At 34.3% G+C, this 15,486-nt stretch overlaps 1 protein-coding gene across 2 annotated transcripts; it reads right to left on the bottom strand.

Annotated features, from left to right (window-relative positions):
• Positions 1-1,159: 1,159 nt before the first annotated feature.
• HEXO1 (beta-hexosaminidase 1) lies at positions 1,160-13,982 on the bottom strand. Of its 2 annotated transcripts, none has more exons than XR_016042261.1 (15): positions 13,353-13,982; positions 11,814-11,897; positions 11,516-11,551; positions 10,942-11,053; positions 10,752-10,822; positions 10,495-10,625; positions 9,096-9,112; positions 8,297-8,345; positions 6,411-6,891; positions 5,557-5,616; positions 4,695-4,728; positions 3,328-3,426; positions 3,140-3,199; positions 2,751-3,001; positions 1,160-1,553 (listed from the first exon to the last, which is right to left on the bottom strand). XR_016042261.1 is itself a non-coding variant. In XM_006857614.4 (15 exons), exons 1-15 carry the CDS (start codon positions 13,764-13,766, stop codon positions 1,384-1,386), a joined length of 1,689 nt encoding a protein of 562 aa, XP_006857676.2. In that variant the 5' UTR covers positions 13,767-13,982; the 3' UTR covers positions 1,160-1,383. The 2 variants fall into 2 exon arrangements, 1 of the variants encoding a protein (XP_006857676.2); XM_006857614.4 differs by having other exon boundaries at positions 6,411-6,511.
• Between the last annotated feature and the right edge of the window lie 1,504 nt (positions 13,983-15,486).

The raw sequence follows: 15,486 nt of genomic DNA on the forward strand, positions 1-15,486 counted from the left end.
GGATAGGGTGACCTCAGAATCATCATCTCTCTCATTTTATCTTTGAATAATATGGATTAAAAAAAAAAATTAACAAATTTTCAAAAAATTTGATCATGGATTAAAAAAAAAAAATCACAAATTTTCAAAAAATTCTATCATGGATTACAAAAAAAAATTCGATCATGGATTAAAAAAAAAAAATCACAAATTTTCAAAAAATTCAATCATGGATTACAAAAACTTCGATCATGGATTACAAAAAATTCGATTATGGATTACAAAAAATTCGATCATGGATTACAAAAAATTCAATCATGGATTACAAAAAATTCTATCATGGGTTACAAAAAAACAAAAAAAAACAAAAAATTAGATCATGGATTACAAGAAAAAAAAAAAAAACATTTCGATCATGGATTACAAAAAATTCGATCATGGATTACAAAAAATTCTATCATGGGTTACAAAAAAAAAAAAAAAACAAAAAATTCGATCATGGATTACAAAAAAAAAAAAATTCGATCATGGAATACAAAAAAATCGATCAAGTATTACAAAAAAATCTATCATGAATTACAAACAAAAAAAAAAAAAAAAAATTTCTTCCGTACGGGAATCGGCATCGCCGATTCACTGTACGGGACTCGCCGATTCGGTACAGTGAATCGGAGAGTCACTGTGTAGAATCGTCCGGTTCTCTCTAGAACCGGACGATTCCCGTTTTTTTCACCGATTCGATCCCTTTATGGCGATTCCCGAGTCGAACCGGGCGAGTCCGGTTCGACTCGGCGTTTTTTTAAACACTGGTAGAGAAAGAAAGGAAGGGGGTTGGGTGTTCACAGTAATTTGCATTGACACGAGGATACATGTTACTTAGTGAATAAAATACGTAAAAATAATTTAAACCGCAAAGAATAATCAGGTTGGATATGGTAGGAAGGTAAAGGGATATGGGCATATATGGTTCTGGATAAAACTAGAGCCCAATTTATGTTTGTATCCAGACATTAGAAAAAATGAATGTCTGTTCTAATGGTAGAGAAAGAAAGGAAGGGGGTTGCGTGTGCACAGTAATTTGCATTGACACGAGGATACATGTTACTTATTGAATAAAATACATAAAAATAATTTAACCCGCAAAGAATAATCAGGTTGGATATGGATTACACATTACATCTACCTGAATTGAAATCACCATTATTTTCCAACAAAGTTTTTATACAAACCCAAATAATCATAGAAAACACTAATTCACACTAAACTCGGAACAAATTCCAGGTACCAAGTTAAAGCAATAATCTTATCAGCACAACAAGGAAGACCACATTATTTACAGAGTAGATGACTTACATAACATAGTCACAATACACGTGAAATTTCACATTCATAGATAAGCTCAACTTACTGAGCATAGCAGGATCCAGGACCAATAGGAGGCCTTCTAGCGTATTCATTGGCGACTGGAGCAGCTGCTATTCCCCTTTGATTAAGCAAGCATCTAAAATATTCTAATCTTTGTAATACAGTATCAAGTCCAGTGGAAGTGGCATCCCTCGGACTCCACAAACGCTCTACAGGAAAATTCATGCAAATTTAAATTTGATGGCCCTCTATGATTTTCGCGTGAAAAAATAAAACAAAATTGAAATGGGAAGAACTAACTAAAAAAATAATGTAGATATTAGTTGAAACTAATGCAGAAAAGCATCTAATTATTTGAAAATGCCATATTTAAGCAGCCACAATTACATCCCGACTGTCTCATACCAAAGCAAAGAAACCCCAAACTAATGCAGATAATGCACACCATGTAAGGTTGTAAGCCTGTGCCCATAAGGGTGATGCACTGCTACATAATATATGGGAGAAACTATATGTCTGCACATTAAGACTTTATTGGAGGCTGGGAAAGTTCGCTATGACCGTATGATCCATATGAACATGGTCACATGGTCATTAAGAGGCATCACTGTCCAATCAATGGATTGGATGGTGGAGGGAGAATGAGACATACAACTGAATTTATTCACAGGATTCTTGGGACCCACTCTTCTTTCATCACTGTCAAACACATTGATGGGACAACAATGACCTCACGACCATATTGGTATATGATCATATAAATAATAGAGTATATTTTCCCTTAATAAAATGAAGTTGATTCATTTTAAGCATCTGTAATACAAAGACCAAGCTAGAATGAAGAACCAAAGATACACCATAACAAGAAATATAAATGTGAAAGATCAGTAGCCTTCTTTTTTTATTATTTACTTTTTTTATTTTTTTTGGGCAGGGCAGTGGGAGGAGAGTGGTATGGAAAGGCAGGTAATAACTGAGGTGAAAAGCTCTTATGCTCCTGTGGAAGCAAAATGTACATTTACTCCAAAACCCTAATTAGGAGTATTTTTAGGACCCCAAATTTGAAGAACTCAAACTAGCAACCAACCTTAAGAAAAAGAAAAATCCACTATGCACTCAAGAAATGCCTGAAAAAATCACATCCTAGAAATGAACAGAAACCATCCAATTTTTGGATGGTCGGATCTAGGTGTTTAAAAACTCAAAAACTTTATTTTTTTCCAAAAAAAAAAAAACTCAACTGGTTGTTCTTATGATTCCTAAGTGGGATCGCAAAATTTTAGATCAAGCCAATCCTCCTAAGTGCATCTTTTGCCCGAGGGAGCAACTGTACGTTCTGCTCCCACAGGAGCACAGTGTACACGACCATAACTAATTGGAAGGAAAGTAATGCCACTTTTGCATACCTGAAGCAGCAGCAGCACGTGGCCATATTGTTTGCTGAACATCAGAGGCATCAACAGTCTCACCCCACATGCAAACCTCTCCACCAAGAACAAGTTTTTGATGGGAAGCATCATCAATCCCTTCTAATGGCTCACTAGTATAGAAGTCTTCCCAAGGAATATCTAGATGATCTAAGTACCATACACCTTGATTGCTTACAATGCATTTGAAGCCTTTAGCAACTGCTTGTGGACAAACACCAGGACCCAACCTGCAAATTAAGATGCATGCATTATAAAGTGTAGTATTGACAAGTTAGTTTAAGTATGGTTCAGAAGAAATTATTAAATATTACAAGTAAAACTAATTTATTATATTGCTATTCCATATGAGAAGAACAAGAACTTACCAATTGTGCACCACTGTTTGTGGGCTAAGATTTTCCTTGAATGTATTGAAGGTCTCTTCCCTGTGATATATGACGAAATATATCCACAGAAATGAATAAGGACATGGCATTTTTTTCTCCAACTGCAATTTGAGAGCTACAATGAATATCAGATTCTCTTTACATTGTTCGCAAAAACAGGCAAGTACCAGTTTACAGGAGTCCACTTTTGAGCAATTGCAATCTGTTGCCCTCTCAATACAAAATACTGGTATGCATCTTTTGCAGTCATGTTGTGATCTTGCAGCCTGCATGCAATCGAAGTCGAAAGATTTTGGTAACAACCTAAACAAACTTCAGAATCCAGTGTCTCATTTATAAATATAGAAAGATTTTTGCCAAGAATATGGGCCATCATATTTAACTAACCACATGAAGCGGAAAATTCTTTATAATCCTTTTGTAACTTGAAAAAAAAACTACGCTTTTTTTTTTTTTTGGGTGTGTGCTGGGGGTTAGGGGGGGGGGGAGATGAAGTCTAGAGGTTTCGTGTCATCAAGACAAATGTACCTCTACATCTCCATGGTTTCAAATACAATGCAATCACTGACAACATATGTAGTTCAAAAGAAAACTAGATAAAGCCAATCACCTCAACATTAGCAACATTCTATTTAATATGTTTGACACAAAATTCTTCATCAATCATATCAGAAATCAACAGACAGTGACATACATCTACTTACCCATGAATCAGTAAATTCCTCATACCAGAAGGCCTGTGGCTTACATTTATAGCATGTAAATTATTAGAACTCAACCAGATGTATTTGCATCTGCTACATTATGAGAAATTCTCATCAATTGTTTCACAACAAACTTTCTAACAAAAGTCAAGGTTGAGATGACCTAGTGTTTTTTGAGAAGTAAAAGAGATAATTAGAGGGCTGGAACCTCGGACATTGAGCTCAAATAGGCAGAGTTCAGATAAACTAGTGTTTTGGAGGCTAGAAATGGAGCAGTCCTAACTTAAAAGTCGTCTATTAGAATAATTGTCAGTTCCTTAACTTATTCAAGCATTACTTTTTGCCAATGAAATTAGGTAGGATTAATCCACACCTAAACATATGGTAGGATGACAGAACTGATCCTTTTAATCACACATTTGTGGGCCCCACACATGTGAACCTAAAAATCTGCCTGTTGGTGCAATTGTGTTTTCGTTTCATATGAGCAAATTTTAAGTTGCATATACATATAATGATCTTCTATTAGTTTACTGCCGGTTTTTACTTACACAGCAATTTACTCTGAATGAATTCCATTCCCTTCCATCTAAAACACTTTTTAAGTTTGACATTAACTTCTAACATCTTGTATTAAGGCTGTTTCAAATGGCTTAACAAGGAAAAGACAGTCCATAAGTATCAAAATGCTTAATAAATTATATGATAGGACCAAGATCCTACCTCTTTCCAAAAGGAGAGAGAGGGGGGGAGAGAGAGTGAGAGTGAGAGAGAGAGAGAGAACGAGAGAGAGAGAGAGAGAGAGAGAGAGAGAGAGAGAGAGAGAGTACCATTGTTTCACATGTGGGGTAGAGTTCCAACAATCTGCCAAAACATAGAACCATTATGATACAGGACTACAGTTTGAAATAATGATTACTGACAAAGTAAATACAAGTAAAATCACCCATGTCAGTGAGTGATTTTAAAGTCATGGAAGAACACATCATGAATAGAAATATGGAGTACAAGCTCCTTGACAACTGCTCTATAGTTTCTTTCAGATTCCATGATGGATCTATTAGAAGTCCAAATACATGGCCTATTGCAATTTTTCATCATTTGCTTTCTTCAAATATAGGGGATTTATAAGCTCCTTGACAACTGCTCTGTAGTTTCTTTAAGATTCCATGATGGATATATTAGAAGCCCAAATACATGGCCTATTGCAATTTGTCATCATTTGCTTTCTTCAAATATAGGGGATTTATTTGTAAATCTACAGCACATGATGCTAATAATTTTCATGATTGTTGAAACAATATATTTTGAAGGCTTAGATGTTATTCAAGAGAAATCCTTAATTTAAAACAAAAAGAAAAGAAAAGAAAAAAGAGAAATCACAACATGAAGCAAAAGATAGGTGACAGATCTTCAGTTTGAGACTGATTTAGGAGATCTCTTGGGGGATTGGACTGAGAATCCTTTGATTCTGAACCCATTTGGGAGATTTCTTAATAGATTGTCTGTCAGGCTCATGTTGTGGCCAACATACCAAATGTATAGTTGTTCATTAAGGTCTATTCAAACGTAATCCTAAAAATAAAAATTAAATAAGATAATAAGAAAACAAATGCTATATGTCAAAGACAATTTTCCATCTCCTAAGAGAACTCATATGAAAGCAACAAAACAAGGAACAATAAAATATACCTGTATTGACCTCATCTCCCCCCAAATGGAAAAGCTCAAAAGGGAAAATCTTCCTCATGTCTGAAAACAATAAGAACTATTGATCAGGAAAATAAGGCTTAGAATAAGAAAACGTACACTAGCCATTTGCGATATCTATACTTATCTTCTTAGTATAAGCAATACTTATCTTCTTAGTACAAGCATGCCTGATGAAACAGTCACATAAAATTCATAATACACATGCAATCAAGTCCAATTTCCAATATTCACTTTGTTGAGTATGTTGAAACGACATATTGAAGAGTAGCAATTTGTAAAACTTGGACTAATAGCAGATAATAGCACTCAGTTTGGTGAAAGGAACTCATGAAGCTCTATTGGAGTCTAGCATGAAGCAAACTGCAAGGTGGCTCGACCAGAGAAGCAATGGCAAGTATGTCGTAAAATTAATGAGCTCTTAGATCCAGAAAATCAAAAGAAAGCACGAGAACCAACTCAATGGAGTGCATTCCCGTAAAAATTCCACCCTTGATAGCAGAATTAACAACGTTTTTCTATTCACTAAGTAGAATTAACACCTTTAAAGGCTATATAAAGCCAAACTTTTGCCAATTGAGTCTTTTATCTTGAGAAACAATCATTTAAGTGTAGGGGATAGAAGGATTATCAATAAGTAATTGCATAAGCTTTTTATGTATCTTATTAATACCATGACTTCAATACCTTGCCTCTAAAACATATTTTCATTTTAGTATAGCTACAGAAAGATAATATAGAAGATGTCAGAGATAGAGTCCCTTCAACCACTCTACATTTAACAAGTGATCCCCATGCTAATACGATGGCCACTAGTTTGACAAAGGGGAGCAGACCTGCCAAAATACTAGAAATCACATCGAATGTAAAATTTTTGCTGACATCAAGTGGCTCACGACAAGTAGCTGAAGGCCAAAGATCAGGATAACCAGCACCCCTGAAGAAGAAGTTCAACTATGAATTAAAGAAGTATACAAGATAAAAGAATGAAAACGTATGATCACAAAAGCAAAATGCTACAGAAAAATCAAGAACAAGATATTCCAATCACTGTACCAAGTTCAGATATTTCCCTCAATAGTGTATGTTCCCAAGACAGTAACAAAATCTACTACGCCAACACCTTCCATAAAGTTCCAAAAAATATAAAAATGAGTTTAACAATTTTTTTCATGACCTACAAGATTATGGCCTCAAATGCTCATAAGAGTGAGATGGTGAGATCAAAGTGCAACTCCCTTTATTTGTCAGAGGTTGTCTTGTGCTACGTTTGAGGGTCAAGTAATGTCTCCACAAAAACCTCCATAGAGTTGTTGTCTGTTGGGACGTAATTACGTTAGTTGGGAGATTGGGTACACCAATGTTCTAACTACTGACATCTGTACCTAAGTTGAAAATGGTTAATTATGTGCACAGAAAATCTGTGTCATGAAAAATGTAGCTACCAGAGAGCTGTAGAAATGATTGTTGATATCATGAAAACGCGCGAGTAAGTGCACAGAAAATTTAAGGAGGACATGGAGTAAGTGCACAGAAAATTTAAGGAGGACATGCTCGGTAAGTTGGAGAATAAAAAACTTGTAAAGGATACTTTTCAATTTTAACCAAGTGTATTTCCTATGATAACAACTAGTTCTGAGATCTGTGATGCATTTTGGTTTTTTTTTTTTTGGGGGGGGGGGGGGGAGGGGGGGCAGAGAGAGAGAGAGATATTCAGAACATTATAAATTAGTTGAAACAGATTTGAAAAGGAATCTCAAAAAAGATTAAATTTTTAGTGACCTTATTTAGGAGATATAAATGGAAAATTATATTTAAGACTACTGTTAGAGAAAGGAAAAATCTCTCTCTCTCTCTCTCTCTCTCTCTCTCTCTCTCTCTCTCTCTCTCTCTCTCTCTCTCTCTCTCTCTCTCAGTAGTAGTAGTAGAAAGACAAAGGCATTTTCTCCTATATTGCTAGTGTTTGAAGAGCTACTATTTAAAAAGAATAATTGTCTTTGGGGACACAAGCACAAATATATTCACCATGATCAATAATATTGATCTTCTTAAAGGACCTTCTCAAAACAATTTTGAATCTTAGGATGGTTTTCTGATTTCCACCCACATTAGATGTTGAAAAAGACTTGCTCAGGACTATAATGGGCTTTTATGGAAATGGAATTGATGAGTGAAAGTACAGTTACACAAAAAGTTCAAGTGGCAAAAATTTTAAGGAATTTTTTCAATTTATCAATATTTTTGGAGGGAAACCTTTGGAAGGTGGCCGTAAAGGAGACTTTTCTTTTTTGTAGCAACGTCCTTCAATCCAATTTAACCATCACAGCGCTAAATGAAAATTTTCCACCACAGAAACTATTGAAAAACATTATTCATGGTTTCTCTTATAGGTTCCAGAAAAAACAGAGACCTACAAGATGAGTTTTCTTAATAAGAGAGACCTTAGCACTCAGCAGAGCAGCATTTCAAGCTTTGCACTCCAATCTAGAGACATGTCAAAAGCCCAAAGTATATCATAATACACCTTACAACAGATGTAGCATTAACATTCGCATTTTTATAGGGACTTGACACCCAGCTTTGTATGAAAGTCAGACTTGCACATCCCTGCTTTTTATTCAAGCAAGAACACTCAATATCCACAAGGACAGCAAACTAACTAGCCTGAGAGAAAGGAAAAAAAACAAAAAAAAAGCATCCCAATCCAACCAAAGCTCATTACCATGATTCTGCATGACCAGGGATATCAATTTCTGCCATAACATTGATGCCTGCAAAATAAGAAACAAAGTAACCAGTAACATTATATGATGCAACAGTAGCTATTTTGTGTATCTTCACAATCATAAGGGAAAATTTGATGCATCTAGATCATAACAATTAGTTTATTGACGGTAAAAATTTTCTGCAAACTGCATATGTTGTCATTTTCTAAGACATGATTCGAACTTAAGGTTCTCAATACCTTAAGTTCATATGGAGAACCAAGTTCAGCAAGTAACATACTACTTAATTTCATGACTCCCTTTTAAGTAAAAGTGACTGTACAATTTCATGACTAAAATATAGAAATCCATTAACCCCAACTTTGCAGTTTCAATACTAGGATGTCACATGGTTTACCATGATCCAACTTGATAAAGTAAAAGATCTTTCGGGGTCATTTTTCAACTTACTTCCAGCCATATCGTTGAATACCTCCTTATTTAACTTAAACACAGACCGTCCTTAAAAGGGAGTCGCCGAACATTGAAATTCATAACTTCCATTCAGTTGTTGGTATGTTATGATTTCACAAGGACAGAAAAAGGTTCGGTTCCCAAATTTATTGACAATAACTCCGAAGTCCAAATAGAGCAACAATTTGAAAAACTTACTCAGAAAGCAGTTCCTCCTTAGACGGAGTATTCATTTTATACAACAGTAAGAAATTATAGATAGCTCACTCAGTACTAAAACTGATATATCATAACTGCAAATATGTAAGTTCCTTTAAAAAATATTTGGGAGATGGAACATACCTCTTGTCTTGGCAAACCTTCATAGCACGATCAAGAATTAATCAAAAGAAGGAGAAAACAAGGAATGGATCAGCATTTTGATAAATTAGCTTCAATAACTGTGTGTGTGTGTGTATAATATGAAATTTAATTGCCTGAAACTTTGTACAAGAGAAAATAAGCAGAATGCAAATAATAATTTCTTTAGAATCTATAGAATATGGATTCCTTGTCTCATTACATTGTAAAGACAAAAACAAAAGCAATAAAAATATGATCCAAGAGCACTACTCTTGATGGACCCTGACAAGCAAATGATAGCAAGAATGAAAACCATTAGTCCATCAAACTTGCTTCTAGGCCACTCTGAGCATAAATAAATCATTGACCATCTGGCTCAGGTAGAAGCCTCAGTGAGTATTGCGAGAGAAAAGGGGGTATAGAAAGCAGGGGATGGGGAAAAAAAAAGAAAAACTTGATGTCTTAGGATGTAGCAACCATGATAGCTCACATTCAAACCCTCAACCTAATATTCCGCACTAATATGGCTACAGCAGTCAAAGTTCCTAATGCACTGTAATTGAAAGTGCACAGATCTGTTAATCATAACACATCCCTATCTCAACCATATTTATCCTTCACTTAGATCATAGAGCATCCAACACTTCACTAAACTGTCAATGCCACTTGCATGGTAGGGCCTTGTTCACTATTGTCCAGCTGACCCACAACTTGGGCTCGCAAACTTTTTCCATTGGACAAACTGATACATATGATCCTCATTGCAGCCTTTTCACAAGATTTCCCATAAATGTAGCATACTATGTGTCATTGATGAAATTTCCACTCAGTTAATCCAGGTTTTTTCTTGAAACTAGTTAAATTCTAGACTTATGTATGCGTTGAATTATTAATGTGTTTCTTCTTTCTAACACTATATAATGCACTGAACTAGCATAATAAATATGAATTGCAAATAACATATGGTTTATAATACATTACAAATATATAAAACGACAGAGTATTTTATACATATGGTTTGTATTACATTACAAATACATAAAGGGACAGATCATTTCATCCGTAAAATTCCTAGAATTTTTATTTTCATTGTTGTAACAATTTTTACACATTGCATTCCCGTCTTCTTAAAGGTTACAATTTCACCAAGTCATATGCATGTCACGTGCGACAAATACACAATAATGCTAGATCTTAGTAAGGCCACAAAGCTACAGGCATTTGGAGTATATTACTAAGCAACATTCCTGCATGACCAAGTCATTGGTTTAATCCAATTAGCACCATTTATGTAAAAACCAAAATAGATGCTAAATAAGCAGTTTTATATTTTTCTGTTTACAAAGAAAACATCTTATGAGTATTGGTAACTTGAATAGGAAAGTACTGGACTACTTACTCAACAATTTCACTAGCATCTTCGACTGTATAGCGCTCCCACTTTGTGTATGAACCATCCCATAAATTAGGAAGGGAGGGAACTTCTAGAGGAAATGACTGCTCATCTATGATGTGCCAATGGAGAACATTCTAATGAATGTAGTAACCAACATCAATATGCATATGCATAATTCATAAAAAAAATTTAATCAATAAACTAGAAAGGAAATGTAAATATGACGAACTACATCAACTTTAACATAATCAAATTCTTACAAGTTTAGCATATGCCATGGAGTCAATGACTTGCTTGATTACATTTATTGGTTGGTAGTGACGTGAAGTATCTACAAACAAAAACAAAATATGGCTTAGTTTACGATTATCGTTGCAACAAAAGGAAAAACTCTAGCTCTAAATAAACCAAGGATGAGGTCAAGTAGAATAACAAAGAAATTTGACTCACCAAGGAGAAGCCCACGAAAAGCAAATCGAGGCTCATCTTGAATGAACCATGGTGCCTTTGATAATTCAACCCTTTTAGTTACGAAATTAAAATCACACAGTTGGCTGAATGTCTAGATAAAAAATTTACACCATAATCAGTAGGTCAGGATTTAATATCAACAGGAAGTACCAAAACTTCTTTCCCAGATGATTGCAGAGCATCAGGTAAAAGCTCCAGAATGAATACTAACTGAAAAAAGGAAAACGGCAAGAACCTCAGAGTTCCAATTTCACATAAGCATGAAGGTTTCTCACTTTGAGGACCCAATACCACGACTAAAGAGAATTAAAAGATGAACTAGAGAAGGAAAAGAACATGGGTAGGCATGACTTAACAAAAAGAACGGACTATAATCAAAGATGCAACCAGGTCACATTCTGCAATGTCATAATGTACGATACTATATGGCATTTTTAAACCATACCATCTTAGTAAAATATTTTGTCTGGAAATAGGCTAGATTCAAAAAGTAGAAGTACCACAAGAAGTCGACAAAAAACAACAGGAATACCAAATGCAATACACTGCATACCTCCATTCCATGCAAAGCTCCATAAATGGTATTTGCCTGAAAGAAAACAAAAAGGAGATCCGCTCTAATTAAAAGCATGTGAGATTTTCCAAATAATACAAATTCACTACACATAAGGATGACATACATAGAGATTCATTATAATGAAAAAGTTATAGGAACCATCTTTACTGATTCCCAAGGTTCAAAACATGAGGATTCGTCGAGGATAGATTGCTTATATATACATGCACATACATATAGCCATATCTGACTTGCATCGAACAAACTTAACTAGGGGCCTAATCTTCCTTCCTACCTCGATAGTTGCTTCTTGAATAATAGAGGAACCTTGTCCAGAGGTCACATATAAGGAATAGCTCTCATCCACTCCAAGTTGGAGCTGGAAACACAAATTCCAACAAAATAACAACAATTAATTCAAATTTCAAAGTTATCAACCAAATAAACATAGAAATAAATCAAGACCATAAACCTAAATCTTGGGATATAACCATGTGACAAAACTCTTAATAAAAATCATCATCATCATTCGACCCTTAATCCCGACTATCGAGGGGTCAACTACATGAATCATATTCTGCCATTCCGCTCTAACAAAGAATGCCCTAGCATGAGCCGAGATTCATGATAGGGACGTAGCAAAAGTTTTGTGCTGGCTGCCAACCTACCACAACCCTCCTCCTTTCTCAACCAGGCTTGGGAACTGCAATGGCGGAGTTAATGAAATTCTATACAAATAAAGATAGAAATAATTGCCTAATGTATATACCAATTTATGAAAACTAGCATACACAAACATTTATATTTTGCATATTAAATCCAATTTTTTCCAATAAATATATAGACTACGCACTCTAGATTCATATATATGGTTAGGGAAAAGTTTATATATAGGCTCTAAACAATCAAATTTGAGCCTACCTCAAAAATTTCACTAGAAGAGGGTTTTTTTATGCCCAAATATCTTCAAATCGATCATCTCGACATCAAGATGCATGGACATGAGTAGATTTCAAGTTTTGGAAATAGTGTATTTTGTAACACAGTTTTGGACAGTCAATTTCAAGATTTCAAGTTTTCATAGATCTGTCGATCTACACTATTTTTTAAGTTTTAAACATTATAAATAAATATGAAAATATGTTTTAAGGATATCACAAAGATTTCCAATATTGAAACCACATTTCTCAACACTATTTGAAGGTAGGCTCTAATTTGATTGTTTAGAGCCTAGGCTCTATACAAACCGCACCCATATAGTCATTTTTTATAGATTGCATTCTGCTTCAATACACACTTTTTTATGTCATAAATCATTACGATCTAGATTTTTGTATTCTAGCTTCATTCCTATTTATCTATTTATTTATTTACACAAAATAAATAAATTATTTAGATGCTCACATTTTGTATCATGAATCATTATATTCTGCATTTTCCTTTTTTTTTTTGAGAATGTTATTCTGCATTTTCCATATTCTACCTTCATTCCTATTCGTTTATTACATAGCAATAAATAAATTATTTCCAAACAAGCAATTCAAATATAGCTTTCTAATGAAATATATACTTACAACTCAGGTGAGTCAATTTCAAATAACTCGATCTAAAATAATTTACATGTATATTTGTATGTTTCTTTATTACTCAACTCGTACAAACAAATTCCCCATTGAATTAATAAAAATACAATTTAATGAGCACAACTAAAAAGAACTAAATCAACTAAAATAAATCCTCCAGTCAATGAACTACAAGAAAATACAATTTAGAGAAAAATGAAACTAAGAATTCAATAAACTCAATAGGGATCACTAAATGAGAAAAAACTCACATTTTCATCATCGGAATAAACAACAATCTTCAGCCTGTGTACATCATAATCGAAATTCTCTCTCACTTCTGAACTTGAATACTTCGCGTGATGCTTGAAAATTAGCTTTTTATACCTTTCGAATGCATCTCTGATCACACCTTTCCCTTCAACTTCAAGAACAAGATCAGGGCTAATGGAAACAGTCAGGTTTCCATGAGTGAATTGTTTTGGCAATGGCCAAATATAAGCCAAAGAATCATTGAGATCGGTTTTTGGCAAATTAGAACTTCCATAAAAGCCATGGACTCGCCCTTCAACTATGGCACATAGAGTTGCAGAGATAACACATAGGAGCTGATAAATGTGGCAGACCTCCATGTATTTGGTGATATTTTTTATGGACATACAGTGATTAAGAGAGAGAAAATGCATAAAATTTCACCATGGAAGCAGAGGAATTTGATGATGCAGAGCTATTTTTTGAAGAAATTAGAGTGTGTCAACGCTTCGATGGCATCGGGCAGATTATAGCAGAATATAAGGCAAGGTCTAGCACAAATTTAGAGAGAGAAAGTATTTTTCTATGTCTTAGGTGAAAGTTTAGCGTAAAGAGAGAGAGAGAGGGCTTTTCCTTCACTCGAAACTGCTGTTTCTCGCTCTCTGTCAGATGTTTTTGTTCGTCACTCTGGAAATGTTAGGCATGCGCCGGCACTCAGAGATGGGTAAGAGCAAGGGTATAACCACCAATCATAAATGACGATAAAGCCCCCGATTTAAGAATGAAAATACAAACCCGACCCGACCCGGGTATTGGTCCAGCTAGTTGGACTGCTGATCGGTGCTGGGAGAAAATTTGTGCTTGGTACCAAAAATATGGTTCACACCAAGACCTGTTTTTTACTGGGTAGTTTGACCAGCTAGCACTTCAACTCACAACAAAATACGCAATTTTTTTTAATATATTATATATTTTCAACTCTCATTTTAATTTGTCAAAAAAAAAAAAATTATTTATATTTTTTTCAATATTTTTAAAATATAGTAAAATCAATTCATCTCAGCTGTACTTATCCTAAGTTTATTGTTTTTAGCTGCCCAACATTTGGCCTCGTAAAACAAAATTGATCTTTCACATATAGAACTTTCCGTTCAGCTTTATTGATACGTGACGATCACACTAAACTCCGTTATACAGCAGCCACTCAACCTAAAGTAATGTGTATTAATGTGTTCATATATGCATTTCACATATTAATTAAAAAATTATGGCGTGCATTTGATGTTACTTTATGAGTTTCATTTCATCGGATGAGTTTCTTCATTTACGTAAATTCAATTTGCTTTTCTTAGAAGCCCAGGGATATTGTACCTATTTAGCCCTACTTACTCAAGTGGCCCAAATAAAACGATAAAAATGGTTTTATTTAGTTCAGCTTACAACTCTAAACAAGAATTTCCAATGAAGAAAAGTGACATCCCTTTACTAGCCTGAACAAGGGTAAAATCATCACCTTGTTTTTGGCCCCTTGACTGAAGGGCAACGATCATAATGTTCTGGTTTGCGCAAGGATTTTCAATTAAAGTCAGAAATTTTAGAATTCTTAAACAAAAATAAGCGAGGTAGAGGCATCATTTATTACAAGTCAATTATAAGGGTATAAAAAATAAAGGGATCGTCTGAACATTTTACATGGAGCTTACAATCATTCTCACTCATTAGATATCAAATTACATCGTTTAAAGTGAGTTACAAAATCCGATAATTTTTTGTTTTTTAAAACTTTATCTATTCAATGACACTCTTATAGCCACCCATTTTGAAATTTAAATGATAAAAATAATTATAACCTCCATATATAAAAAATAAATGATATCTTTGTAGACAATCCCCGTTACTTGTTTTAATGAAAAAAAAAGACAATCGCCATCTTGACATGTGCTAAAAAATGTGAATATCCTTGTTTTAGGAACCAAACAAGTTATTTTAATATGAAAATATGTTCAAGATTTGGAGGCCACAAAAGAAATGTATTCACATCATTTGGTGCAATCCACTTAAATGAGATGAAATTACAAAAAGGCTCCTCATTTAGGCTTTGAGCATTTTTAAACATGTTTTAGAGGAGGGACATATGTAAAATTAAATTTATAA

The sequence above is a fragment of the Amborella trichopoda genome, chromosome 10, assembly GCF_054954075.1.
Source record: "Amborella trichopoda isolate Santa Cruz 75 chromosome 10, AtrichopodaSantaCruz75HAP2 v2.0, whole genome shotgun sequence".
Lineage (NCBI taxonomy): Eukaryota > Viridiplantae > Streptophyta > Magnoliopsida > Amborellales > Amborellaceae > Amborella > Amborella trichopoda.